The sequence below is a fragment of the Vulpes lagopus genome, chromosome 21 (genome assembly GCF_018345385.1).
Source record: "Vulpes lagopus strain Blue_001 chromosome 21, ASM1834538v1, whole genome shotgun sequence".
Taxonomy (NCBI): domain Eukaryota; kingdom Metazoa; phylum Chordata; class Mammalia; order Carnivora; family Canidae; genus Vulpes; species Vulpes lagopus.
The window spans coordinates 35,812,223-35,839,916 of NC_054844.1; the positions used below are offsets into that span (position 1 = coordinate 35,812,223).

General features: G+C 34.3%; 2 protein-coding genes across 3 annotated transcripts in view; both read left to right on the top strand.

Annotated features, from left to right (window-relative positions):
• TMEM117 (transmembrane protein 117) overlaps window positions 1–27,694 on the top strand; it is a 467,289-nt gene that overhangs the window by 336,368 nt on the left and 103,227 nt on the right. The gene's annotated exons all lie outside the window — the stretch shown is intronic.
• LOC121480128 (acyl carrier protein, mitochondrial) lies at window positions 1,938–2,601 on the top strand. The gene has a single exon (XM_041736433.1). It carries the CDS (start codon window positions 1,959–1,961, stop codon window positions 2,421–2,423), a length of 465 nt encoding a protein of 154 aa, XP_041592367.1. The 5' UTR covers window positions 1,938–1,958; the 3' UTR covers window positions 2,424–2,601.

Sequence of the window (27,694 nt, forward strand, 5' to 3'; positions counted from 1 at the left end):
TGCTTCTTATTTCTTGAATACAAATGTCTGTGGAACCATATTATAGATACTATTCTGCACAGTTCTTTTCAATTTTTTTTATTTTTTTATTTTTTATTTTTATTTATGATAGTCACACACACACACACAGAGAGAGAGAGAGAGAGAGAGAGAGAGAGGCAGAGACACAGGCAGAGGGAGAAGCAGGCTCCATGCACCGGGAGCCCGATGTGGGATTCGATCTCGGGTCTCCAGGATCAGGCCCTGGGCCAAAGGCAGGCACTAAACCGCTGCGCCACCCAGGGATCCCTGCACAGTTCTTTTTATTTAATAATGTATTTTGGAGCTCTTTCCTCATTGCACAGGGGAACTGTAATCTATGCAGCCATTCTCTTATTGATATATGTTTTCAACTGTTTACAGTGAACTTTTTTTACATTGTTTCACATCTGTATGAAGCTGAATGTGTGTTGCTATAAATGTAATTATTATCCATTTTTAATGTTGATAGGTGTTAATAAATTGCTCTTCTTAGAAGTTGTAGTAAATTACACTATCACAAGTAATGCATAGGATTATTTCATAATTTATGTTTTATCAGAGACGTTTAGCAACAAAGTACATTTTCAACATTTTTAATCCTTGCCTTTGATAGACTAAAAAAGTGGCAATCCTTTGTAGTCTTGATTTGTATTTCTCTTATTTTGAGTAAGATTGATAATCTTTTTATTTGGCATTGGTGGCCTATTATTTTCTTTTTTTGCCATGCAGAATATTTTATTTTTATGTAGTTGAACTTCCAGTCTTTTTGTTTGTGACTTCCAGAATTTGTGTTATAATTAGAAACTCTCTCCCGAGATTATGAAAAACAAACAAACAAACAAACAAACAGGTTTGTTTAGTATTTTTTTTTTGTCTTTCATTGGTAGTTTTATGAATTCATTTCTTTGTGTTTAAGCCTTTGATTTGCCTTGAATTTCTTTTGCTCTAGAGTGTGAGGTAAGAATCTACTACTTTTTTTCTTTTAAGCTTTCAATCTAGTCGTCTTATCATTATTTTCTGAATGAGCCAGCTTTTCTCCCACAAACTTGAAATGCCACAATCATTATATACTACTCCCTGGACTTTTTAATCTTCTAAAAAGATGCATATTTTTCATCCTCTGCCAGTACTAAATTGTTTTAATTAGTCAAATTTTGTAATCTATTTTAATATCTGGAAGACTGGTCCATTTTTTTTTCATTTTCAGATTTTTTTTTTTTGCTATTCTTTTATCTATTTGAAATTTATTTATTTATTTATTTATTTATTTATTTATTTATTTATTTATTTATTTATTTTCTGGTGGGGGGAGAGACTAAATTGTCTTGTGCTCATTTCTCTGTATTTGCACTTTTTATTTATTATTTATTTTCAAGTTTTTGTTTAAATTCTAGCTAGTTAATATATATGGTAAAATTGGTTTCAGGTGTAGAATTTAGTAATTCATCACTTACATATAACAGTGCTCATCACAAGTGCCCTCCTTTTAGAGTGAATTTATGTTACTTGAAAAATTCTGTTGACATTTTTGTTGAATTCAAATTTTCTTCTTATCAGCAGTTCTATTTCTTCCTTGATGTCTTGCTCCACATAAAGTACAGAGATCTCCTGCCTTTTTAAAATTTCTTTACTATTTTTCTCAAGTCTTGTCTAATCATGTTTTTCCAAATGATTCTATTTTTTTAATTTTTAATTTTTATTTTTAAATTTAAATTCAATTAACATATAAGGTATTATTAGTTTCAGAGGTAGAGCTCAGTGATTCATCAGTTTTATATAACACCCAGTGCTCATTACATCATGTGCCCCCTCTTAATGTCTATCACCCAGTTACCTCATCCGCCCCATCTCCTCCAGCGACCCCAAATTTATTTCCTATGATTAAAAGTCTTGCAGTGCATCCTGGGTTGGGCAGTGCATCCTGGGTTGGCGCAGGCATGGCGTCTCGTGTCCTTTCGGCTTGTGTCCGCCGACTGCCCGCGGCCTTGGCGCCGCTGCCCCGGGTTCCCACGCTGGCCGCGGCCCGGCCCCTCGGCACCACGCTGTGCCCCGCGGGAGCCCGGACGAGGCCTGGGGCTCGGCAGGCAGCCCCGGTGCTCGCGCAGGTTCCAGGTACACAGCTGTGCCGTCAGTATAGCGATGCACCCCCTCTGACGTTAGAGGGGATCAAGGACCGGGTTCTTTATGTCTTGAAACTCTATGACAAGATTGACCCAGAAAAGCTCTCGGTAAATTCCCACTTTATGAAAGACCTGGGCTTAGACAGTTTGGACCAAGTGGAGATTATCATGGCCATGGAGGATGAATTTGGGTTTGAAATTCCTGACACAGATGCGGAGAAGTTAATGTGTCCACAAGAAATTGTAGATTACATTGCAGATAAGAAGGATGTATATGAGTAAGAGATCAGACCCCCTTTTTTCACTGAGAGAAGAGTCAGAAGATGCTGGCGAATGTCTGGAAGTGAGAACACGTTTTGGCATTATTGCTGCCTTTGACAGAGTAATTCTGTTTAGACTTGTATTTAAATTGTCTGTTTTTCCCTTTGAAAATAAATGTATAAAACCAAAAAAAAAAAAATAAAATAAAAAAAAAAAATAAATAAAAGTCTCTTATGGTTTGTCTCCCTCTCTGATTTTATCTGGTTTTATTTCTATGTCTCTTCCCCTATGATCCTCTGTTTTGTTTCTTAAATTCCACATATGGGTGAGATCATATGATAATTGTCTTTTTCTAATTGACTTATTTTGCTTAGGATTATACTTTCTGGTTCCATTCACATCGTTGCAAATGGCAAGATGTCATTTTTTTTTTTTTTTGATGACTGAGTACTATTCTATTATATATGTATGCTGCACATTCTTTATCCTTTCATCTTTTGAAGGACACCTAGGCTCTCCCTTGCCTTTGGAGACATGTCTAGCAAGAAGTTGCAGCAGCTGAGGTCACAGAGGTTGCTGCCTGTGTTCTTCTCTAGCATTTTGATGGATTCCTGTCTCACATTTAGGTCTGTCATCCATGTTGAGTCTATTTTTGTGTATGGTGTGAGGAAATGGTCCAGTTTCATTCTTCTGCATGTGGCTGTCCAATTTTTCCAACACCATTTGTTGAAGAGACTTTTTCTATTGGCTATTCTTCCCTGCTTTGTTGAAGATTAGTTGACCATAGACTTGAGGGTCCATTTCTGGGTTCTGGGTTTTGTTCCATTGATCTGTGTGTCTGTTTTTGTGCGAGTACCACACTGTCTTAATGATTATAGCTTTGTAATAGAGCTTGAAATCTGGGATTGTGATGCCACCAGTTTTGGTTTTCTTTTTCAACATTCCTTTTTTATATTTGGGGTCTTTCTCATTTCATACAAATTTTAGGATTATTTGTTCCAGCTGTACATAATTTCAGAGATTAAAAGTCTTTAATATTCTTGTGTCAATCTTTGATTTTGAATCCATCTTGTATCTTTTTGTACCTTATCTTTTCAATGATGGCATTATTAGGTTTAGGTCCAATTAAAACTAACATATTCACAGAGTATAAGGAGTATACAGAAGTGAGATTCTAGGTTATTATTTTATAGGACTTAAGGCCAGGCTCCATTAAACATAAAGCTATATCTGGGAAATTCTGGAGGGGACTCAATGCATTATTATAATCTGAGTTTACATACTTCTCAGGATTAAGAAAAGTAGATTAAATGCTAATTGTGAATGAATCCAAGCAATTTATTCTTTAATTATTTAAGGAAAATAGTTTCGGGGGAAACTCAGGAAATTCTGCTGAGAACTCTGGATGGTATAGTGTAGTAAGAGGACAAATGATGTTTTAGTAAATAACACTGGTAGTGGACATTAGAATGATTGATAGGAAAAAAAAGATGGTAGGATCAGGAAAACAGGACTATCTATAATCCAAAATTAGCTTACATTCTTAGATGGGTAGTGACCAAATACAATGTACGTAGCATTCATATAACTCTGTATGTGCAGAGTCTAAACAAGCATTAATGTGTCCTTTTGTAGAGACTGATTTTACTCATTCTATATTAGACTAGAGTTTAAGAATTTTAATTTGAGGGGCGCTTAGGTAGCTCAGGTGGTTAAGCATCTGCCTTCGACTCAGGTCATGATCTCCGGGTCCTGGGATCCAGTCCTGAGTTGGGCTCCCTGCTCAGTGAAGAGCCTGCTTCTCCTTCTCTGTTCCTCCCCACTGCTCATTCTCTTTCTTTCTCTGTCAAATAAATAAAATCCTTTAAAAAAAAAAGAATTTCAATTTGATCACAGTCAATAGAATAACAAGGAAGTAAAAAAAATCTGAGAATTACATATTTTCTCAAGCTGAATGACGTTGTTAGCATTAATTAGTTGTATTTTATCTTAACGACCTGTGTATGAAGGTAGTTTTGTGTTGCTAGTAGGGTAATGTATACTTCATCATTTTAAGTCTGTTTGTAAAAGATCTTAAGAAATATTTAGCTTCCTCCTTGAGTAGAATTAAATAATAAGATATTCTGAGTTTTAGCTTTCTGTAATAGAATGCAAGAAATTTATGTTTTCTTACGATAAATACATTTACCATATGAAGGAGACCTGGAAGCTGCCAGAATAAGATATTAATATATCCACAGTGTTTATTCTTTTTTTTAAAATCTGGCTGTTGCATTGAAAAATCTATTTTTGCTGCTTTTTTCCAGCTTCTGTAACTTAGTTTGCTGCACACTGTGTTTTAAAAAGCCAATTCAGATAAGACGTTTAGTGTTATCATTTAGACGTGCCATTTTCTCCTGCTACAAGAAATTTAAGTGACAGCAATATAGTTTGAACAATTTCTGAAAACACACTTTTTCTTTTAATCTATACACAAACTCAATTAGCGTTCAGGTCAGTAAGTGGGAAGGCATTTATAGAATCAATCATTTTGGGTTAAGGAGTAGACACCCTGCAAGCTTACTAATGGAATGGAAATAATGCCTGGAACCTCTCCAAACAGTAACAGTCTCAATGGAGCAATTAAATATGTATGAAGAATGTTTGCTGAGAAGTTCAAACACATCAACCTAGGGTTTATATTTTTGGTTTAATTTATTCAGCACCTTCCAGTGAGCTGATGCTTGATGGTCTAAAAACATTTCTGGGCCTTGCATATGCTGCACCCTGCACAGAGCATTTACTGACACTTACTCAGAGACAGTGGTTGCTTTTAATCATCTCAAGAAGTAGAGGCAGAGGGGGACGAATGGGAGTTTGGGACTAGCATTCGGGTAGCCAATACTGCCTCATTAATAAATTTGGCACTATTAAGAGTATGTCAGACAATCTTCAGCCCATTTAATGGAAAGTATCAGCATTAGCAAAACTCCCATGTCTCCTCACAGCAGTGGTATTTAGGTTTTCAAATTACAATTCACTTATGTTATTGCTATAATATGTATCTTTAGATCGTTACTTTCTTCCACAAAGAGAAGTCTGTGCGGTAGTGACTAGCTGCACTTTATGCCATTAGTGGAAAATGGAGCTATTATAATATCACTGATTAAATCAACTCTAAAAAAGCATTTTGTAAAAAGAGACTGTTTTTTTTGAGGGGGGGAATGGTGTTGAGGGGCAGGTGATTTCTTCTGTAAGTGTAAAATAAATGAACACTCATTGGATGCCAAATTAAAAAAAAAAAAGTTTTTTTGGGAAAAAGGCAAGAGAGAGAAAATATTTTCTTTATGCTCTAATCTCTTCTTAATGACAAAGAATGTAAAGATATTTAATAGAGGTTTTTTTTCATTTGTTTCTCTGGAGGTCTGTGTTTAAGCATTCGTGGGACACTACTCATAATCTCTCATAGGGCAAACTTGCTCATTTATTATTTTAGCCTGAAGTCCACAGGAGATGGGATTATCAAACAACTGGAATCTATATAATGTGCAAAATACCCGAAGAGGGTCAAGATTTTGAGAGGGCTCTCAGTGACATGATTGCAGTGGTAGATGTCCCAACACTTTCCCCATTACATCTAATCTCATCCTAGGAAGCAGTGGCATTACGGGGATGAGAGCTGGTCCTCCAGAGTGAATGACAACTCTGATGGATGCACTACAAAGCCCAGGCATTCATCTTTGAAATAGATTTACAACATTATTAAAGGAAAAGGCTGAGGCATCACCATAATTTAACTGGATATAAAATGAAAACAGGCCTTCTAAAATGGAAACCTGAAATCCCAGGGAGGCATTTAAAAGGTGGTTACTGACAGATCTGTCATGGCCAATTTATGAGCTGTGAAAGCTCTGTGCTTTCAAAGCTTCTTTCAGGACACCGGCATTTAAGGCTCATAAGGCCATCGGTTGGATGCTCTTCTTATACTGAGGAAATCCTAAGGGTGGCTGTAAGATGATAGATTTAGCTCCCCCGAGACCTGGCATTTAATCGTCTGTGATAGCAACATGAGGCCAAGTGTAGTTTGACCAGTGTCCCAGATCACCGACGAAATGTTTTACAGCTCGCTCCTTCAGATGTAAGGTAGATTTAAAAATAACTACATATTACTTTAGAACATCGTTCACAGAATAATTGGAAATAATTATTAATCTCATTAGTTGGCACTGAATTTGCCAGCAGTCCTAATGATCTTCTAGGTGACCAAAGAAAATGGTCTTCAAGTCAAGCACAAATTTCTGAGGTTACAAACAAGTAAGTAACAAAACAAAGCGCCCAGCCTCAATAGCTTCTTAAAATGCTGATTGGATTAGATCATTGTAAGAAACCGACTGGAGATCATCCCCACTTCACCCTCATTGCCCCCTGCTCCTAGTCTTATCACTTACAGAAAAAAACAAACAAAATCTGCAGGCTTCTCAGCATTGTGTTAAAAGCTTTAGAGCAGAGCACTGGGTGTTTTTCTGTATGTTGGTAAATTGAACACCAATAAAAATTAATTTAAAAAAAAAAAAAAAGCTTTAGAGCATCTGGTCTCCTCCCTATTTCCTGTTTCCATCGCTCAGTGTACCTAAACTCCAGTTGACCCTCAGTCTACTTCTAAATCCACAAGCTCACCATGTGTTCCTCCCTGGTGACTTTAACCATATTTCACTCTTGCCTTCTTCCCTTTCCACCTATTCAATTTCATCTGTATCCAAAGACTCAGCTTAAATGTCATTTTTAATGAAGTCCTCCCCCATTCCTATTATATAGTCAGGATTCCTTCTCCTCATTTTCATACCCCATGGTTTATTCTGACGTTAGAGTATTATTTCCTAGTACTGGAGTTTGATGTTTACTTGGGCTTGATTTATCCCGGGATGGAATCCCTTTCCAGCTAAATGACCTGGAGCATCTTATTTAATCCTGTGAGCCTCAGGATTTTTTTCCCCACAGGGTTGTAGGAAGCACCTAACAGTGTTTGACACAGAGTAGGCAATTAAAATGCATTAAAGAAATGTCAGGCCCATTCCTGTCCATGTGAAAATTTCATTGTTCCTCAGCAGAATAACAAAGAAGGTTATAAAGTAAGATCTTGTTGTTATTGATAGTAATTACTTAGCAAAAGGAAGAAGGAGGAGGAGGAGGAGATGGAGGAGAAAAGGAAGGAATCTTCTCCAACCCTCTAAAAACATTACTGGGGTTTGAAATACAAATGTCTAAGAACCAATACGTTTTTTGAACTATGGTAAAACTATGGTTTAAAAACTATGTGTCTGACATTACTTTCCTACTTTTTTATAAAATGGCCTGTCTAAACACAAGAAAGGAATAAACAAGTGAGAATTTTTTGTTGTTGCTTTTATTGAGATATAGCTGACATATAACATTTTGTAAATTTGAGGTAGACAATGCATTGGTTTGATACGTTTGTGTATTGCAATATGATCAACTTTTTTTTTAATTTTTATTTATTTATGATAATCATACAGAGAGAGAGAGAGAGAGGCAGAGACACAGGCAGAGGGAGAAGCAGGCTCCATGCACTGGGAGCCCGACGTGGGATTCGATCCTGGGTCTCCAGGATCACGCCCTGGTCCAAAGGCAGGCACTAAACCACTGCGCCACCCAGGGATCCCTGATCAACTTTTTCAAGTGGGAATCCATTAATGAATAGGATGAGTGTGTGTGGATTAGGGGGAGGATATATTTGACCTGATTTATATTTTCTAATTATGCAATTAAAATTAAAACATCCTGGTATTGGCCTGAGAATCAGAAGGCAGATCAAAATATCAAGTACATAGTGCTGAAGTTTTTACCGTATTTGGAAAAGATGTTCAGGATAATCAACTTAAGATGTGGGCTCCTGTGATTTGTGCAAAGCTCACTCTGCCCTAAGGCGACATCTCAAGGTAAGAAGTGGCCATTCACTTAACACACTGAAGCCAGAAATGTAAGCATGTCTAGAGGTGAGGAGAAAGCCAGAAAGGGGGGATGAGCCAGATGTTAAATACTATACTGAAGAGGCCTGCAATTTTTTTTCCCCCAATGATTAGTGAGGCAGAGATAGTGACGGTGGGGAGGTGATAGATTTACATGAACCACCCCAAATTGAAAGCTATTAAAGCAGAGTTGCTGATTTTCAGATGTTAGTTGTAAGGAGCTGTTGTTCCCACAAGCAAATCTAAGTGGTGCATTCCAGGAGATTAAAGATTGGGAATAAACAAGTGAGAATTTGTTCAGTAGACATGTCAGTGTTCTCTCGGTGCTTTGTATGCTTGCTTCATGCCATTCTCCTGGCATCTCTCTAAGGGTGGGGTTGTTATTTACACTGCACACTAAGAAATTATGGAGATAGAGAGATTAAGTAATTTGTTTAAGGACACCCAGTAGGAAGTAGAAGATCCATAGATATCCAATGTAACTTCAGAACGTGCATGGAAACCGCTATGCTATATTGACACCTCCTACACACATGCTTTCAACACACACAAACACACAGATACAATTAAACATCACAAAAGCATGGAGAAAGATCTTGTTGTTTATAGAGGAGCTTGGAAAAATATGTTTTTGGGAAAAAATCAGGTTTGACATTAATTTCTTTTCCATCTCCCACTCCCCAACCAAAAGCAGGCTAAAAACCTCAATTAAAGCAATAATAACCACTATGAAACCAAAAAAAAAAAAAAAAAGAGAGAGAGAGAGAGAGAAATTTATGGATTAAAATGGCATATGAATAGGGGCACTTGGGTGGCTCAGAAAGTTGTAGCTGAGCAGGCAACTCTTGGTTTCAGCTCAGGCATGATCTCAGGGTCCTGGGATCAAGCCCCTGCATTGTCTGTCAGGCTCCACACGCAGTGGGGAGTCTGTTTGAGGTATTTTCTCTACCCCTCCCCTTTCTCCCATGCTCTCTTTCTCTCAAATAAATAAATAAATCTTTAAAATAAAATAAAATAAAATAAAATAAAATAAAATAAAATAAAATGGCATATGACTGAATAAATGTACTCAGAACTAACAGATTTCTAATCATAAAAAGGAAAAGAATCACAAGTGAAAAGATTGATATATTGAGTACAAAATATATATATATACACATATAGTCTTGATAGAAAATAGTTACAAAAATTTAATGAATGGTGCACTAGGAAAATATTTATTATCAATTAATATGAAAAAGAAGGCTAATCTTCTCAGTAAAGAATTAACCAGAAAAACTTTGAAAATAGACAAAGATTATAGAAGAATGCACAGAAATGACTACTAAACTAATAAAATGAACAAGTTCATTACTGATAATAGAAATTCAAATGAAAACTACAAAATACCATTTTCACCTATCAAATTGGCCTGGATTTTAAGTGTATCTACTGGTTAAAATGAGAATAGACATTCTCATACACTGCTATGACTAAAATTCAATCAATATTCGAAGAAATAAATTTTACTGTATAAAAGTACCCATAAAATAATCTTTCATCAATAATCTTTTCATTCAGTAGTTATTCTGCTTCTAGGAATATATCTTTAAAAGCAATAGATATTGTGTAAGATCTAGAATGTACTAACATGTCAGAAACAATTACGCATCTAATAATTATGTAAATTAAATAAATTTGTGTTGTGGAATATTACAGAGATATTTGTGGCAGTGTTTTAGAAAGGTATCAAAGTTTTTTGGTAACTAGTCACCATTTAACAAATTAAGTGAAAAAGCAAATACAAACTTGGACATGGCAGGATCAGAATTTCATAACACACAAGCACACATGTGTGCACACACACACACATATGCAAGCATGCCTAGCTATGGAGAAAATACTGGAATGAAATACAACCAAAGAATTAAAAATGCTGGCAGGAAAATCATCAAATTACTATAGGAATAATTTTATTTTCTGTATACCATTTTGTAATTTTCTATGAGCATTTAAAAAATAATTTTGGGGATGCCTGGGTGGCTCAGTCAGTTAAGCGTCTGCCTTCAAGCTCAAGTCACGATCCCAGGGTCCTGGAATCAAGCCCCATGTTGGGCTCATTGCTGGTAGGTGGGCAGTCTGCTCCCTCTGCCTGCTGCTCCCCCTGCTTAAGTTCTCCCTGTCAAATAAATAAATAAAACCTAAATAAATAAATAAATAAATACTTTGAAATAGAAAATAAGCTTTGTAAAACAACCCAGTCCTATTTCAGAATAAGGATACATCACTGTATACTGATCATAGCTATGGATTATTGGTCAGTGAAATGAGCTGTTAATCACCTGATTTAGAGAACCAATCTAGGCAAGCCCTTAGATCCTAACGTCATTTTACATTAAATTATTTATATCAGTAATTTACAACTCCAGTTACATTACTGGAAGCACTAGTTAGGGACATCATTTGTGGGCAGCGGTTTTGGAAAAACCGCTTTTTATTTTAAATACACACACTTTCACACACACCGTGTGTACACATATATGCACACACACACATATATATACTTAAAAGATATATATAAATTTATATATACCTAAACTTATATATGAATTTTATATATACATATATAACAAATGCCATATATATTTTGAAAGGAATAGAACATTTTTTCTGAATGTTTTATTGCATTTCTGCCTTTTTAAAAATCGCAGCCATATCTAGCCCATAGTTCTTAAAGCTCTGTTGGTCAGATATATGAAATCTCATTATTATACTTAAACTAGTTAGTATTGAATGTGGACCTAAAATGTCATGTTTTAACCTTTTAAGTATGAAAAAGGGAAGAAATATGCAATCACATATTTCAATAAAGCTAAATTTCATTTTCAGCCTCAACTCATTATTTATGATTTGATCAGAATCACAGATGAAATTACTCTTATAAATAATACATGGGTATTTCATCTGGATTTTGATGTAGATTTATACAATGTGGAATTTTACTGCCTTATATTACTATGCATTCTTGGATTTTATGCCAGAAGTTATGGCTAGTAATAATATAACGCATTAGAATTTAGTATGATGTCACGAACCCCCAAAAGAATTTACAGATACAATTAAAAGTATAAAATAATGTGGGCTTTTATTTTACTTGATTTCTGCTTCTGAAATAGCATTATTTGTGATAATAAAAGAAATGTTTCTATTTAAAAAAAAATCAATGCCTTCAAAGCATTTTCATTATCTTAAAAAATTCACACTTGTTTCTACGTGCTATTGATTGTACCAGTCCCAGTATGTGATGATAATTTGTTTGGTTTTCAGTCTTTCTCAAAAGGGTTTATAGCTTGGACATTATTTAGATAAATAGCCCATTCTACCGTTAGTCTCTTCCTTTCTCTAGGCCTATAAATTGGTCCCTGCTGCCCCCAGCAAATGACCTCTATCCAAAACCTCTCCTCACATAAAGGCAAAAGGATCTGTGAATATCTATTATACACCAGATGCATATGCATATGCTACTTCACTGAATCCTCAAATAGCCCATATAGTAGGCCACACATCACTTGGGCAAAGAAAAGAGAGGCAAGTAGAGGATATTGCATGCCAATGAGAATTTTCGTCTTTCCCAAATCAGCTACTCCAAGTCAGATACCACATGACCCACAGGTCTCTGTTTCTACTGGATGAGATAAAATACATCATGCAGGAAAAACTTTTCTTTTTTCCCCGGAACTGAGAGATAATAGGAAATAAGGAGGAAATCCATAAGAAATATGGTGTTTCTATTTTAAATAGGGTATATACTGTGCACATATGTTTTGGGATTGAGCCAGAATTATTTCTGCTGTGATAATTCCCATCTCATTGCTGTTCAGTTATAACTGTTAGTTTTCATAGTCTTTTTTAGAATAATTTTGACCCTGTATTTTTATCATAAGCAGATTCAGAAAACCTTGAGATTATTTAGATTTGTTACTTTTATGGAAAAATAAAACATAATTCCAAATGGGGAAGTATTGGTCAAAGGGAGCAAAGTTTCAGTTATGCAGAATGAATAAATTCTGAGGGTCTAATGTAAAGCATGATAACTAAAGTTAATTGTATCATATACTTGAAATTTGCTAAGAGAACAGATCTTTTTAAAATTTAAAAAACTTTTAAATTCCAGTTAGTTAACTTACAGTGTTATATTAGTTTCAGGTGTACATTATAGTGATTCAACACTTCCATACATCACCCAGTGCTCACCACAAGTGCACTTCTTCATGTCCATCACCTGTTCACCCATCCCCCAACCCACTTCCTCTCTGGTAGTTCAGTTTATTCTCTATACTTAAGAGTCTGTTTCTTGGCCTCTCCTTCCCTGTCTCTCTTACTCTTTTTCTCTTTGCACATAGGTTTTTTTTTTCTTAAATTCCACGTATGAGTGACATCACGTGGTATTTGTCTTTCTCTACCTTATTTCTCTTAGAATTATGTTGTCTAGCTCCATCCATGTTATTTAAATGGCAATATTTCAGTTTTTATAGCTGAATATTCCACTATATATATATATAACTGTTATATATATATATAACAATTATATATATATATATATATATATATATATATATATATATATCCCACTCTTTATTCATCAGTTGTAAGACACTTGAGGTGCTTCCATATCTTGGGTATTTGTAAATAATGCTGCTAAAAACATAGGGGTGCATAAATCCCCTTGAGTTAGTGTTCTTGTATTCTTTGGGTAAATACTCAGTAGTGCAATTGCTGGATTGTAAGGTAGTTCTATGTTTAGCTTTTTGAAGAACCTCTGTACTGTTTTCCACATTGGCTGCACCAGTGTGCATTCCCCCAAACAGTGCATGAGTTTTCTTTTTTCTCCACATCTTCACCAACATTTGTTGTTTCTTGAGTTTTTGATTTTAGCTATTCTGACAGGTATGAAATGTTATCTCATTGTGGTTTTGATTTGCATTTCCCTGATACTGAGTAATGTTGAGCAGCTCTTCAAGTGTCTGTTGGCCATCTGTATGTCTTCTTGGGAGAAGTGTCTATTCATGTCTTCTGTCCATTTTAATTGAATTATTTGTTTTTGCGGTGTTGATTTTTATTAAGTTCTTTATATATTTGGTATACTAACCCTTTATCAGATATGTCATTTGAAAATATCTTCTCCCATTGAGTAGGTTGTCTTTTACTTTTTTTGATTGTTTCCTTTGCTTTGCAGAAGCTTTTTTTTTTTTTTTTTTTTTTTTTTTTTATGTAGCCCTGATGTTTATTTTTGCTTTTGTTTTCCTTGCCTCAGGAGACCTATCTGGAAAAAAGTTATAGCCAATATCAGAGAAGTTACTGCCTGTGTTCTAGAGAGCAGATCTTATATGTTCTCACCAAATATACATAAAAAGATAACCATGTGAAGTAATGAATTTATTAATTAGTTTGTGGTAATCATTTCACAATGTATATGTATATCAAGACATCACACTGTGCACCATAAATATAAACAATTTGTCAAATATACCTCAGTAAAATAGGAAAAAATTTTTAAAGAATTTTTTTAAAGATTTTACTTATTTATTCATGAGAGACACAGAGAGAGGCAGAGATATAGACAGAGTTGGAGAAGCAGGTTCCCTGTGGGGTGTCTGATGCAGGACTTGATCCCAGGACCTTGGGATCACAACCTGAGCCAAAGTCAGATGTTCAACCACTGAGTCACCCTAAAAAGAAAATTAATAAATTGCACTATATATAAAATATTTTGAATATTACTTTTTTCATGATGAAAACTTAATTACCTTTTTCCTAGGAATTGTCTTATCTCATTAGTTTCAAATTCAACTCCATAGGTACACAACAAAATGCATTGGTGGCATTATATTTGATGCTAGGTAATACAAGCCTTTCCAAAGCATAAATGAATCTCCCTGTTTATTTCATTAGGTTTTAAAAGTATGCATTTATGTTCTTCCTTTGACTTAGTTCTTTACCTTTGGCAATCACTGTCTATAATATATGAACACACAAGGCCTCCTTGAATAATGGCTGTTCTATTTCTTTCAATAGTTTGAAAGACTTGTAGCTACTATGGTTGATTATGAAGTTTCATTCACTTATGAAAAAATTTTTCCTTCTCTCCTGATGACATATGGTGTGTATTCTAGGGAAATATTTTTAACATTGAAGCATCACCAGGGAAAAAAAAGATTAGAGTGTTTTGACATTTCTTTTATTTAAACTCTTACAGGAGAAAAATCAACCTTGTTAGATGAAAGAATCTATATTTATTCAAACTCTTTTGAAGAAACATTAAAGATGGGTTCAAAACATTTGTAATTACATTTTACCTTGGAAAGCTCTTCATAATTCACCAGGCAATGCTTCCTTTAAGGCTTCTCAATGGAGAAGATAGATTTCCTTGGGAATCCCATATAAAATTAAGAATATTAGCAAATGTGTAATAGTGGCTGTACCACAGGCTCCTGGAACACTGAGATGAATATTGAATAATTAGCCCACTCATCCAGATGTTTCATCAGTCTGCATTTTCCAGTGGGGGAGCCACCAGCCTCATCTGGCTACTGAGCAGGTGTAGTATGACTAGTCTGAACTGAGATGTTCAGTAAGTATAAAGTACACAGCGGATGTCAAGGATTTAGTAAGGGAAAAAAAGAATATAAAATATCATATTTCATATTGATCATATGTTATAAGGATAATATCTTAGATAAATTGGGCTAGATAAATTATTAAAATGAAATAATGTTCACTTGTTTGAAATGTGACTATCAGAAAGTTAAATTTTACCTATGTGGCTCACATTTATGGTTTATATTTCTGTCTTTGTGTGCAAAACATTTGAATAAAAATGTGCTTCACTTTTCATATTGGCATTCCATCTTCCCTATAATGTTTCCAAATCATCATTTTTTTACTAAATTACATGTCAGGTGGAGCTACTTTCTTAATAGACTGAGCTAACTCTTACTTTGAGATGGTAAGCTTGGCCTTAAATGTTCTAGTTAGGTAACACAGCAACTGCAATATGAATCCCTATAATGTGCTGGATGAGTTCGGTGAATTATCTCATGTACTCTTCACAACATGCTGTGATGTAGTTATTGGAACACAATATTGCATTGTAATTTTAGTTGTAGTTATGTAGTTATAGGTTTAAGATAATGAAACTGAATCTCAGATCATTAGAGTGACTATATGGTTAAGTCAGGATTCCAAACAGAGTCTGCTCATGCTTTTTACATTGTGCAACTTCCTTTCTTTCTTCTATCTCAAGGCCTTCCAAGAAATCTATCACGATACTGACTCCACTCAAGGAGTGATATCAAAGTATACTGATATTTGGGAGTGATATGATTTGTGAATTAGGATGATGAATTATGATTAGGATGATTGGGGTAACAGTTATGCAAGATTTCTTCAACTTCAAGTGCTCTATGATGAGTATGCAGTTAAAGAGGTATCTCAAGGAACAATACATCATGCCATTTGCTGAAATGGGCACTTTAGATATTTCTGTGCACTCTTATCATTACAATGATCACATAGCACTGGCAATATTTTAAAAAATAACATCACCTCCTTGCAAATAAAATTATTTCCTCTAATTAGAGAAACCTCATTTGAAACTAAATATATACTAAAAACACATGATTAAATTGTTTGTACTGCAACCCATATTTAGTACTACAATTATTTGATGAGTTGAAGAATGAAATCCATTACTTTGTGAGAGAGTTTTTAGTAGGAACAAAGTTTCTTCTCGTAAAAAACCTATCATGAAAATGATTAAGGAAGTATGTGACATTTGAGAACACTTAAAACATTGGTTGAAACCTACTTTGACTAGATTATGCTAATTTGTTCACTAGCCAACGTTGGCTGTGGATATCTTTCCCTATTGGTCCCAAGCCAAGCTGGGAAATAATGGTAGCCATAGTTCCTTCCGTGATACATAGCTGTTATGTCCAGAAGCCAAAAAAGTAATCCCACAAATATTCACAGGTTACAGAAAGGTGAGAAAGCTTGCCTTTAAGCAATTTGTAGTTACCACTGCTTTTATAGTGGTAAGTCCTGTGAGGTTGTGCTTTATAGATTCATTTCTGATCTTCTGACTTGTCTCCTAGCTAAGAAGGGAATAAACTTTTTCTCTGATTCTGCCTCTGCCATCAGGTGCACAGGTGTAAAGACTCCTTTAATGTTAGTTGAGAAGCCATGTGATGTCAAAAAATATTGTACCTAAAGAATGCTGTAATTCATACTTACCAAAAAGAAATTCTTAGTAATAAAGAACTTTTCACTTTTTAGGCATTTTCTAATATCCTTTATCTTTAATCCACTGGCCATGTCATCTATTATTATCTCCTATATAGTAAATACAAAAACAAAAAAAAAATGTGTGTCGTATTCATTACTTAAGTATCGGAGGGAAATACTATTGAGAGTGAAATTATTTTAAAGGCTACTTTGGTGATTATTATTGATTATTATTAGCCATGACAACATGTACTTTGGCCTATGCAAGTTTAGAAGAAAAAAGACAAATATCTCTTCATGGATAGAGAGTAGTTTGGTATGATTTTGTTTTTTTAAACCATCTTCCATCCCGACCCCCCACTAGTTTTGTAGTGAGAATCCATATGTAAATCATGGATCCTGGCAGCCGGAGGAGAGGCAGATGGGCTTAAATCTTGAGGTTAAGCATCTTCATCAGACTCCACAAGTAAAAGAGGGGGAAAAAATTAACAAGCTGCTTTAAAAATATCCTAGTTTGTAATTATGAGTTGCATATTAGACTTTATATATAGCATATTCATTCCACTAGTATCTCCATTAATTCACTAAATAAGATCCACAATTTATCTAAGGATTTTTATATATATTTTTAACAATAAGTATATACAGGTTACAAAAATGTACAGGTCCATCTTAAAATATAATTTAAAAATTAAATTAAAAAAAAACAAAACTATTAATGATCATTTATGGAACACCTCTTATGTTATAGGCATTTTGTATGATAGAGAGGGTAGATATTACCTCTATCTCACAGATGACGATGTTCAGGCTGAAAGAAGGTTACTTACTTACTTATTATTATGTAATTAGTAAATGGCAGAGTTGCCTAAATGGCATAGGTCTGCCTAACTCAAAAACTAATCTTCCATGGTATTTGATCCAAAGTATCAAGCTATACTGTGGAAAGTGCAAAAAATCTGAAATTTTTATCTTTATATATTAGCACTAAAATTCTGGATATGTGACACAATAGCCTTTTGGTATCATTCAGGATTTAGCCTGTTCAGTACTGCATTTACTAAAAGGTTTATGTATATTTTTTAAAAAATTGATGTCATAGATGCTTGTAAGTAGTATCGTTATGAGGAGAAGTCATATTTTAAGAATAAAGCTTAAGAAGCAGCTGAATTTAATAGTAGAAAGATAGATGGAGGAAGGTACTGTGGTGTTTAGTAAATCCTGTCATTGATATTATGACATTTAGCTGGTTTAGAAAACCATTGTGTTTTTTCAGTTGAGTAAGGTAAACTGAGAGGTAGGAGTCTTTGAGAAACCTTGACATGTGCTAGCATGTTGAATGGAGCTTGGAACAAAGCATTAGAGCAAACCTCAATTAAAATCAAGTCAGGAAGCCCCTGTGAATGAAGTTCCAGAGTAGCTTTTTCTTTACTTTGCCCTCTGTAAAATTCATCTTACTTTAATTCTCTATTGATTTTGGTACAAATGACAAGATAATGGCCTTTGTTCAAATTTGGAAAATTACCTTTTTAATGAAATGGAATGTAAACAGCCAATGTTTTTGCTATAAAAGAAAATCCATGTGGGCTTGATGTAAAAGAAAAACCTATAAGGATGACTATAGGTGTGAGCCAACTTCTCCAGTGTTTTTCTTGAACATTTTTATATAAAAATAACCTCTGTCTTAAAAGGAGAAATATGTTATACTGACTATTTTCAACATTCTAAAATTTGAATACTATCACAATTTTTTACACACACACACACACACACACTATGCCATGTGCGTATGTATGTATATATATTACAGTTTCTATAAATTTGTGTGTTTATATCTATCTATCCATTTGTTTCAGGAAACCATAATATAGAAATAAAAAGAAAACTTGCTTTTCCTTTGGCAGGCAGTAGAAAATGGGAGCAAGGAGTTATAATGTGACCAGGAATCTTTTGTTCAGTCAACGTAGAACCAGAGGAACAGAGAAATATGTTCATTCTTGTTGATTCCACAAATGCACATGTTTGAGGGAAATAAAAGAGGTATCTTGTCTGAAGTACAAAAGTAACTGTTAGATGTGAATACTTTCATAGGAGGCCAAGTAAAGTTTTCACATGGTTTGTGCTCCATATTGTATAATTTTATAGCAGTTAAATTAATGTGATATACCACTATTTTCATGGTATGAGATCCATTTTTAATATTGCTATCTTACTAAATGAAGCAATTACCTTTAAGAATGGAAGCTGGGTAGGAAAACGTCTCTTGACCAGAATTGTGTTAATCCCTACTCCACTTTTTATGTAACAATTCTTTATTGAAATTGTGCTTTTTATAAGGCTTTGCTTTGTCACAGAGAAGTAGTAGCATTCATAACTTAACACTTCAATTTAAATAAGCTGGTGTTTCAAATAGATAACACATTCATTTGGGGAAGTTAATGATATGGTAAAACACAGAGTTGCTTTTACCTATAACATAAAGCTTTTTTTCTTAAGATTTAAAATCATTTCTTAAATTTAAATTCCAGTTTAGATAACATACAGCATAATATTAGTTTCAGGTATACAATATAGAGATTAAATACATCCATACAATACCCGGTGCTCATCACAAGAAGTGAGCTCCTTACTCTCCGTCACCTATTTCACCCATCCCCCCCCCCACCTCCTTTCTAGTAAACATTAGTTTGTTCTTTGTAGTTAAGAGTGTTTCTTGGGAGCACCTGAGTGGCTCAGTTGGTTAAGCATCTGCCTTCAGCTCAGGTCATGGTCCTGGAGTCCTGGGATCCAGCCTTGCTTCAGGGTTCCCTGCTCTGCAGGAAGCCTGCTACTCCCTCTCCCTCTGCTGCTCCCCCTGCTTATGCTCTTTCTATCTCTCCCTGTGTCTAATAAATAAATAAAATCTTTCAAAAAAAGGATGTTTTTGGTTTGCCTCCTTCTTTTCCTTTGTTTCTTAAATTCCACATATGAGTAAAATCATATGGTATTTGTCTTTCTCTGACTTATTTCACTTAGCATTATACTCTCTAGCTCCATCCATGTCATTGCAAATGGCAAGATTTCATTCTTTTTGGTGGCTAAGCAATTCTCGTGTGTGTGTGTGTGTGTGTGTGTGTGTGTGTGTTTGCCACCTCTTCTTTATATTCATCAGTCTATGGACATCTGGACTGTTTCCATAATTTGGCTATTGTAAATGATACTGCTATAAACATTGGGGTGCATACACCCCATCCAATTAGTATTTTTTAATGCCTTGGGTGAATAGCTAGTAGTACAATTGCTGGATCATAGGGTAGTTCTATTTTTAACTTTTTGAGTAAACTCCATATAGCTTTCCATATTGACTGCACCAGTTTGCATTCCCAACAAGAGTACTAGAGGGTTCCCCTTTCTCCACATCTTCAGCAACACCTGTTTCTCGTGTTGTTGATTTTAGCCATTCTGACCATGTGAGGTGATATCTCATTGTGGTTTTGATTTGCATTTCCCTGATGATGAGTGATGTTGAGCATCTTTCATGTGCCTTTTGGCCATCTGTACGTCTTGTTTGGAAAAGTGTCGATTCATGTCTTCTGGCCATTTTTTAATTGGATTATTCCTTTAAAAAACTAATGTTTCCTGTATGTTTGTTTAATGTGATGCCTTATGCCACTTAGAAAAACATGAATTCTGTTCTGCATCTATTATTTTAACCATTTCTTGCAAATGGCACCTTTAAACCATCTAGATAAGAGAGCTGTCCTTAGAGATAATTAGCCATCTGATTGACCTGCCATCAGTGATGCTATACTTTCCATGGAAATATTTGTCATTATACCTCTCATAAAGAAAAGTAATGGAAAAACATTACTGTACATGAAAAGTATAAGTAGAAAATGCATATATGCCTATACCTGCTAAAACAAAATAGAGTAATCAAACCATATTCTTTTAGTCTGTAATTTATTTCAGCGAAGGTGCATTTATATCCTGGAGGATCATATTAACATTTTCAGAGTGATGGAATTGTTTAATGTTTTACAACAATTCAACTCAATAATTAGAATCTCTGTTTTAGGGTGTACAATGTTGTTTACTCAATTTCATGGCTTTCCAAAGAATTTTAAGAGTCCTCAATATACCTGCAAATAGGCTCAGATTACCTGTATAACATTGACTATATATATATGGGAGATTAAGTTATTATGGTAAAACTATCAGTTTAGCAGGTAAGGTAAATAGGAGATAACCTATTCTTTTCTGAATAGGTTGTTTTTCATGTGCCTATTTGTTCATTGTTTTCATCTCTGTTGTCTACCTAAAAAAATCTCTCACTAGTTGGAGATTCAGAATCTATTCTCAGTGTGCTTTTTTGCCTCCTTGATTTTTTAAAAAGATTTTATTGATTTATTTGAGAAAGAGAGAGAGAGAGAGAGAGCTAGCAGGGGGAGGGGCATGAGAATCTCAAGCAGAATCCCTGCTGAGCATGGAACATGGCATGGGGCTCAATCTCATGACCCTGAGATCATGACCTAAGTGGAAATGACGAGTTGGACATTTAACCAGCTGAGCCACCCAGGCGCCCCACCTCCTTGATTTTATAACTATTAATCAAGCTTCACCCAACGGCATTTGTTTTCATGCACAAATGTGAACATTGTGCTCTTATTTTCAGAATGATCTATCAGCAGCACTATCCCTCTGAATATCTCTTCATCTTACCTCTGTGGCTCTGTGGACACTGGGGACAGTGTTTCTGAGAGGAGGGTACATGTTGGGGGAGGTCGTTTAGAAGATCCCTCAGACAAGAATGACATGATTGGGAAATGTAAAAGGAGGCATAAGGAGAACAGAGATGTCCCACCTAATTGCGTTAAGGGAAGAAAATGACAGCATGAACAATTTTTGTTATTTAAATAGTGTATGTGTTTATCTGTGTCAAAAGGAACAAACTACTCAGAGAACCAAAGAAATCTTACAAAACAGTTGCTTTTCTAGATACCATAAAACCAACAAAGAGGACAAAAATATGAAGATGTAGTTTGACCACACAAAAATAATGTTGAATTTCATCATGTATGTGGATGTTCGCTAAGAGAAACAAAAAAATAATAATAATAACTAACATATGCTAAAGCTAGTCACATTTTTAAACATTCTGCTAACATTGCCACATTTAATTTTCACAAGAAACCTATGAGTTTTGGTTAGATAATATAAGTTTTGTCTCCAAAGTGACAGAGATGGAATTAGAAACCAAGCAGTATGATTCCAGAATGTGTGCTGTGGGGATAGTAGATGATAAATGAAAAACAAACAAGCAAAAGAAAAATATCAGTTGTGTGGATTGCTCATTGAGAAGTGGAATGGAACAATAGGGAAAAAAGAATGCATAGGTGACTTTTTTTGACTAGGAGTTCAGAGAACCCGTCCCTGAGGTTTCAGCTGAACACTATGATAAGAAGCCTGCAAAGCACAAATGAGAACAGATAATGCAAAGTCTGTAGAGCAGGACAGGGCTTGGTGTGAACCAGGAACAAAGGAAAAGCCATATTGAAAATGGTACCAGATTGGACTTTCAGTTTTATTCCATTGGCCTATATGTCTGTCTTTATGCCATCAGTCCTGTGCATTTCCATATGAAATTTAGGATCAGCTTGTCAATCAATTCTTCCACCCACAGCTGGAGTTTTGATAGGGATTGCATTGAATCTGTATATTGATTTGAGGAGTATTTCCATTTTGACAATATGAAGTCTTTCAGTCTATGAGCATGAAATGCCTTATATTTATTTAGGCCTTCTTTAATTTATTCCAACAATGTTTTGTAGTTTTCAGAGCACAGGTCTTTTCATCATTAAGTGTGATTTTAGGCGTAGAGTTTTTCATTGTTGTTGTTGTTGTTTTTTTTTAATCAGGTTGAGGAAATTTCCTTCTATCATTTGAGATTTTATCATGAAAAGATGTTGAATTTGGGTGTGGGGTTTTCATATATTTTTTTTTGTCAGGTTAGGGAAGTTTCCTTCTGTTGTTTGAGTGATTTTATCATGAAATGATGTTGAATTTTGGAGTCGGTTTTGCCAAATAATTTTTCTCTATTAAGATGATAATGTAATTTCTTGAGGTCCATTTTTCTGTTAACATGGTGCATTATATGGACATTTTCACATGTTAAACAAATTTCGCATTCTTGGGATAAATTCTAATTGATCATTGTGCATGATCTTCTTTTCTATGTTGCTGGATTCTGTTAGCTAATATTTGTTTGAAGGTTTTTTCAGCTATATTCTTAAGAAATATGGTCTTGTAATTTTCTTTTCTTATGATATTTTTGTTTGGTTTTGATATCAGAGCAAGCTAGCTTCATGGAATGAATTGCAATGTATCCCCTTCTCTTATATTTTTGGAGTAGAATGTAAAGGATTGATATTAATTTTTCCTTTCAATATTGGGTAGAATTTACTAGTAAAGTCATCTGGACAAGGGCTTTTCTATGTGGAGAAGTTTTAAATTACTAGTTCCCTCTCTTAACTTGCTATAGCTCTATTGAGATTTTCTATATACTCTTGATTTAGTTTCACTAGTTTGTTTTTCTAAGAAGATATCCACTTCATCTAGGTTATCTAGTTTGTTGGTATTCTGTTGTTTAGAGCATTCCCTTATAATCTTTTTTTCTATTTCTGCAAGGTCAGTACTGATGTCTCCTTTTTCATTATTAATTTTAGTATTTGAATCTTCCTTTTCTTAAAAAAAATCTTTGTCAGTCTAGCTAAAGATTTGTAAATTTTGTTGATCCTTTCAAAAAAATCAGTTTTTTATTTTGCTAGTTGAATTGTTTTTGCTATTCTCAATTTATTTCTGTACTAATCTATATTATTTCTGTTGAGCAAATTGGCATCTATTTTTATCACCAAAAACTGCTTGTCACCAGTAGAAGTCTGTCTACTATCTACTGAATCTTGGTATCAGAGTTGCTAAGGAAAATACAGTGTAGTGAAGTGCTAGATAGAACAATGCTTTACTCACATAGAGAAGACAGAGTGAGATCAACTTCAGTAGTGGGCATAGGTCTCCTATCCATGTGTCTATGCCAGTGGGTTCCTCCTAGCAGCAGTTGGCCTCCATGCATCCATCCTGTGCTCCAGAAAGAGACACTCTGTCCCTTCCCTTCAGGGAACAGATAGAAGAGTGGAGTTGGCCAGAGGCCGTATTATGCATGTGCTTAAGCAGAACAAAGGGTCTGAAACAGGGAAAGATATTCCCATACAGGGGTTATAGTCCAGCATAGGCTGTGAGGATTTTTAATCTCCTGATAAGGAAGTGTTCCAGGCCCACGGCCCATTTTTATGCAGTTGTGGGGAGTCTGTGGGATTCAAAAGACTGCATACACATGACAGTCATTCCCAACAATTTCCTCTGGTTTGTGCTTTGGTTTTAGCTTGCTCTTCTTTTTTCTAATTTCTTAAGGTGTAAAGTTAAGTTACTTATTTGAGATCTTTCTTCTTCTTCAATGTAAGCATTTATGCTCTTTTTCTCTAAACAGTGCGTCCCATAAATTTTGATTTGGTTTTGCTTTTGTTTCATTCATTTAAAAGTATTTTCTGATTTCCTCACAATTTATTCTTTGACAGATTGGCCATTTAGGAATGTATTGTTTAATTTCCATAATTTGTGATTTTTCCAAATTTCCTTTTGTTATTAATATCAAATATAATTCCGTTGTGGTCAAACACACTTTGTATTATTTCAGCTCCTTTACATTTATTGAGGCTGGGTTTATAACCTCATATATGGTCTATCCCTGCAGAATGTTTTATGTGTACTTGAAAATAATGCATATTCCGCTTCTGTTAGGTGGAATACTCTAAATATGTCTGTTAGGTCCAGTTAGTTTACAGTATTGTTCAAGTCTTCTACTTATTTGCTGATATTCAGTCTATTAAATCCATTATTGAAAGTCGGGTATTGAAGCATCCAACTATTATTGTTGAATTATCTATTTCTCCTTCTAATTCTGCCAGTTATGTTAGTTGTATTTTGGGGGCTCTGTTGTTAGGTTCATATGCATTTATAAGTGTATACCTTCTTGATGGATTGACCCTTTTATCATTATGCAATCTATTTCTCTTAAGATCTATTTGCCTAATAGTAGTGTTAGTCACTCCAACTCTCTATGAGTTACCCTTTGCATGATGTATCTTTTTTCATACTTTTACTTTCAAACTATTAATTCGTGTCTTCAAATCTAAAGTGTTTCTCTTGTAGACACTATATATTTTAAAATCCACTCTGTCATCATTTGCCTTTTGATTTTTAGTCTTTAATCTGTTTATGTTTAATGTAAATATGGTACGATTTATGTCTGTTATTTTGCTAATTGTTTTCTATGTGTAGTACATGTTTAATACCTGTATTTTCCCATTATTACCCTCTTTTATGTTATATATATATATATATTGTAGTGTACCATTTAAATTCCCTTATTGTTTCTCTTACTACATATTTTAAAAGTAATTTTAATAGTCATTTTCCTGGCAGTTACAACTGATATTTCAACAAAGCAATCTAGTTTGGATTAATACCAACTTAATTATGTTTCATGGAGAGTAATTTTTAATTTTAATGAAATGAAGCTTATTAATTCTTTTTCTCATGCATTGTGCCTCTGGTCTTTCACCTAAAAGCTAATTGCCAAACCTAAAGTCCCCTAGATTTTCTCTTATAGTACCTCCTAGAAGGTTTTCTTTTTAATATGTAGGCTTATGATCCATTTTGAGTTAATTTTTTGTTTTCACAAAAAAGTCCTCACAGCCTGTGTTTTCAGCATAAAGCCATTATCTAGATTTTTTGTTGTTGTTTATGAGTGCCCATTTACTCTAACATCATATTGAAAAGACTATATTGGATTGTCTTTGTTCCTTTGTTAAAGATCAGCTGACTATTTGTGTGGGTCTATTTATGGGCTCTCAATTTTGTTCCATTAATCTATTTGTCTAAGTCTTTCACCAGTACCACACTATCTTGGTTACTGTAACTTTTAGAAGACTTGAATTTAGGTAGTGTCAGTTATCTAATTTTATTGTTCTAGATCTTGTTAGCTTTCTGGATAAAATCAGTTTGTTGATCCACAAAGTTACTTTCTGAAATTTTGATTAAGATTTTTTTGAGCCTATAGATAAATGTAGAAAAACTGACAACAATATTGAGTCATTCTGTTCATGAACATGGAATATTTTTCCATTTATTATATATTCTTTTATTTCCTTCATTAGAATTCTGTAGTTTTCCTCATATAGATGTACATATTGTGTACATTTTGATAGATTTATACCTAAATAGGAGTGTTCACTTTTCACTCACTTCTATTAACTGTGTAAATGTTTGTGGTGTCTGGAGACTTGTGTGGTGCAGTCAGTTGAGCCTCTGACTCTTTATTTTGGCTGATGTTATGATCTGAGGGTAATAATTTCAGGATCCTAAATTGAGCCCCATGTCTGGCTCCATGCTCAAGGCAGAGTCTGCTTAAGACTTTCTTGGGATGGGTGGGTGGCTCAGTTTTTGAGCATCTGCCTTTGGTTTAGGTCGTGATCCCAGAGTCCTGGGTGAAGTCCTACATCTGGCTACCTGCAGGGAGCCAGCTTCTCCCTCTGTCTGTGCCTCTGCCTCTCTCTGTGTCTCTCAAGAATAAATAAATAAATAAAAATCTTTAAAAAAAAAAGACTCTCTCCCTCTCCCTCTGCCCCATGCTCACTTTCTCTCACTCAAATAAATAAATAAATCTTAAAAAATATATTTGTGGTGTTTTATCATTAAGAAAGATTATGTAAAAAATATGCTTCCATTTGATATTTAACATATTGAATATTGATATTTAATATATAAAATTTTTATATTTGGTATATATAAAACAGTTTCTTATAGAGGAAGATGTTAAGTTCCATTCAAATGCTTTTTGGTTGTTCATGAAGATATTCTTTATCTTTTGACCTATTCATCAATGAAGGTCCAGGGAAAAAATTCTACTTGATCATGGTATCTTCTTTCAGGGATGAAATCAAGCCTGATTTTTTTTCTTAATTGTGAGAAATACCATTTATATGGAGGAGTGCATTTTATATATATAGCTATATATATAGCAGTTATATATGCAGTGTAAAACCACTCCTCAAGTCAAGAAATAGACATACATAGAGACCCAAAAAAATCCTAGATCACAGTTCTTTGCTTCCTTAAGGTAACCAGAATTTGTAGTTTATATTAATAATCTACTTGGATTTCTTTATAGTTTTATCAGTCATACATGCATTCCTAAATAGTATATTATGGATTACCCATTTTTTAATTTTATGTAAATGTATATATTCTTTCAGGTCTTGCTTTTTCAGTCAACATTACATTTATGAGTTTCTTCCATGTCCATGTTGTTGATTTACCTGTGGATTATTAATTTTCATTACTGTAAATATTTCTTTGGATGAATACAAGGCAATTTATATATTCATTGTATTAGTATTATTTCCAGCTTTTTTGTTTTTATCATGAGCAGTAATGCTGGAAATATTCTAGTGTGCATTATTAGAGCATCTCTGGAGCATATATCCCGAAGTGGCTTATAGTGTATATATACCATCAATTGTGTTACATAATACTAAACAATTTTCCAAAGTGTTTGTAACAGTATAAACATCCATCATTCAGTGGGTGATGATCGTCCTCATCAATACTTGGTATCGTCAGACTTACACTTTTGTCAAATTAATAAGTGTGTGGAGGTATTTTTTTTGTGGCTTAAACTTTAGTTTTCTGGAACTCCAATGAATATGAGCATCATTTCATACCAAGATTGGCCTATAGTTTTCTTTTTTTTAATCTTTATCAGATTCATTAAATACATTAGGAAACTTTGTTTGATGTCATATAATAATTTTATGAAAGTCTGATATCTAAGAAATTGTCTTATGTCTCTAATTATATGACCCCCCGGTTTGTTATGTGATTTTTAAAATTACTGTATAAGTAATATATGAACTTGACAAAAACAAAATCTCAAGTAGCAATGAAAGACATAAAATGGAAAACAAATTA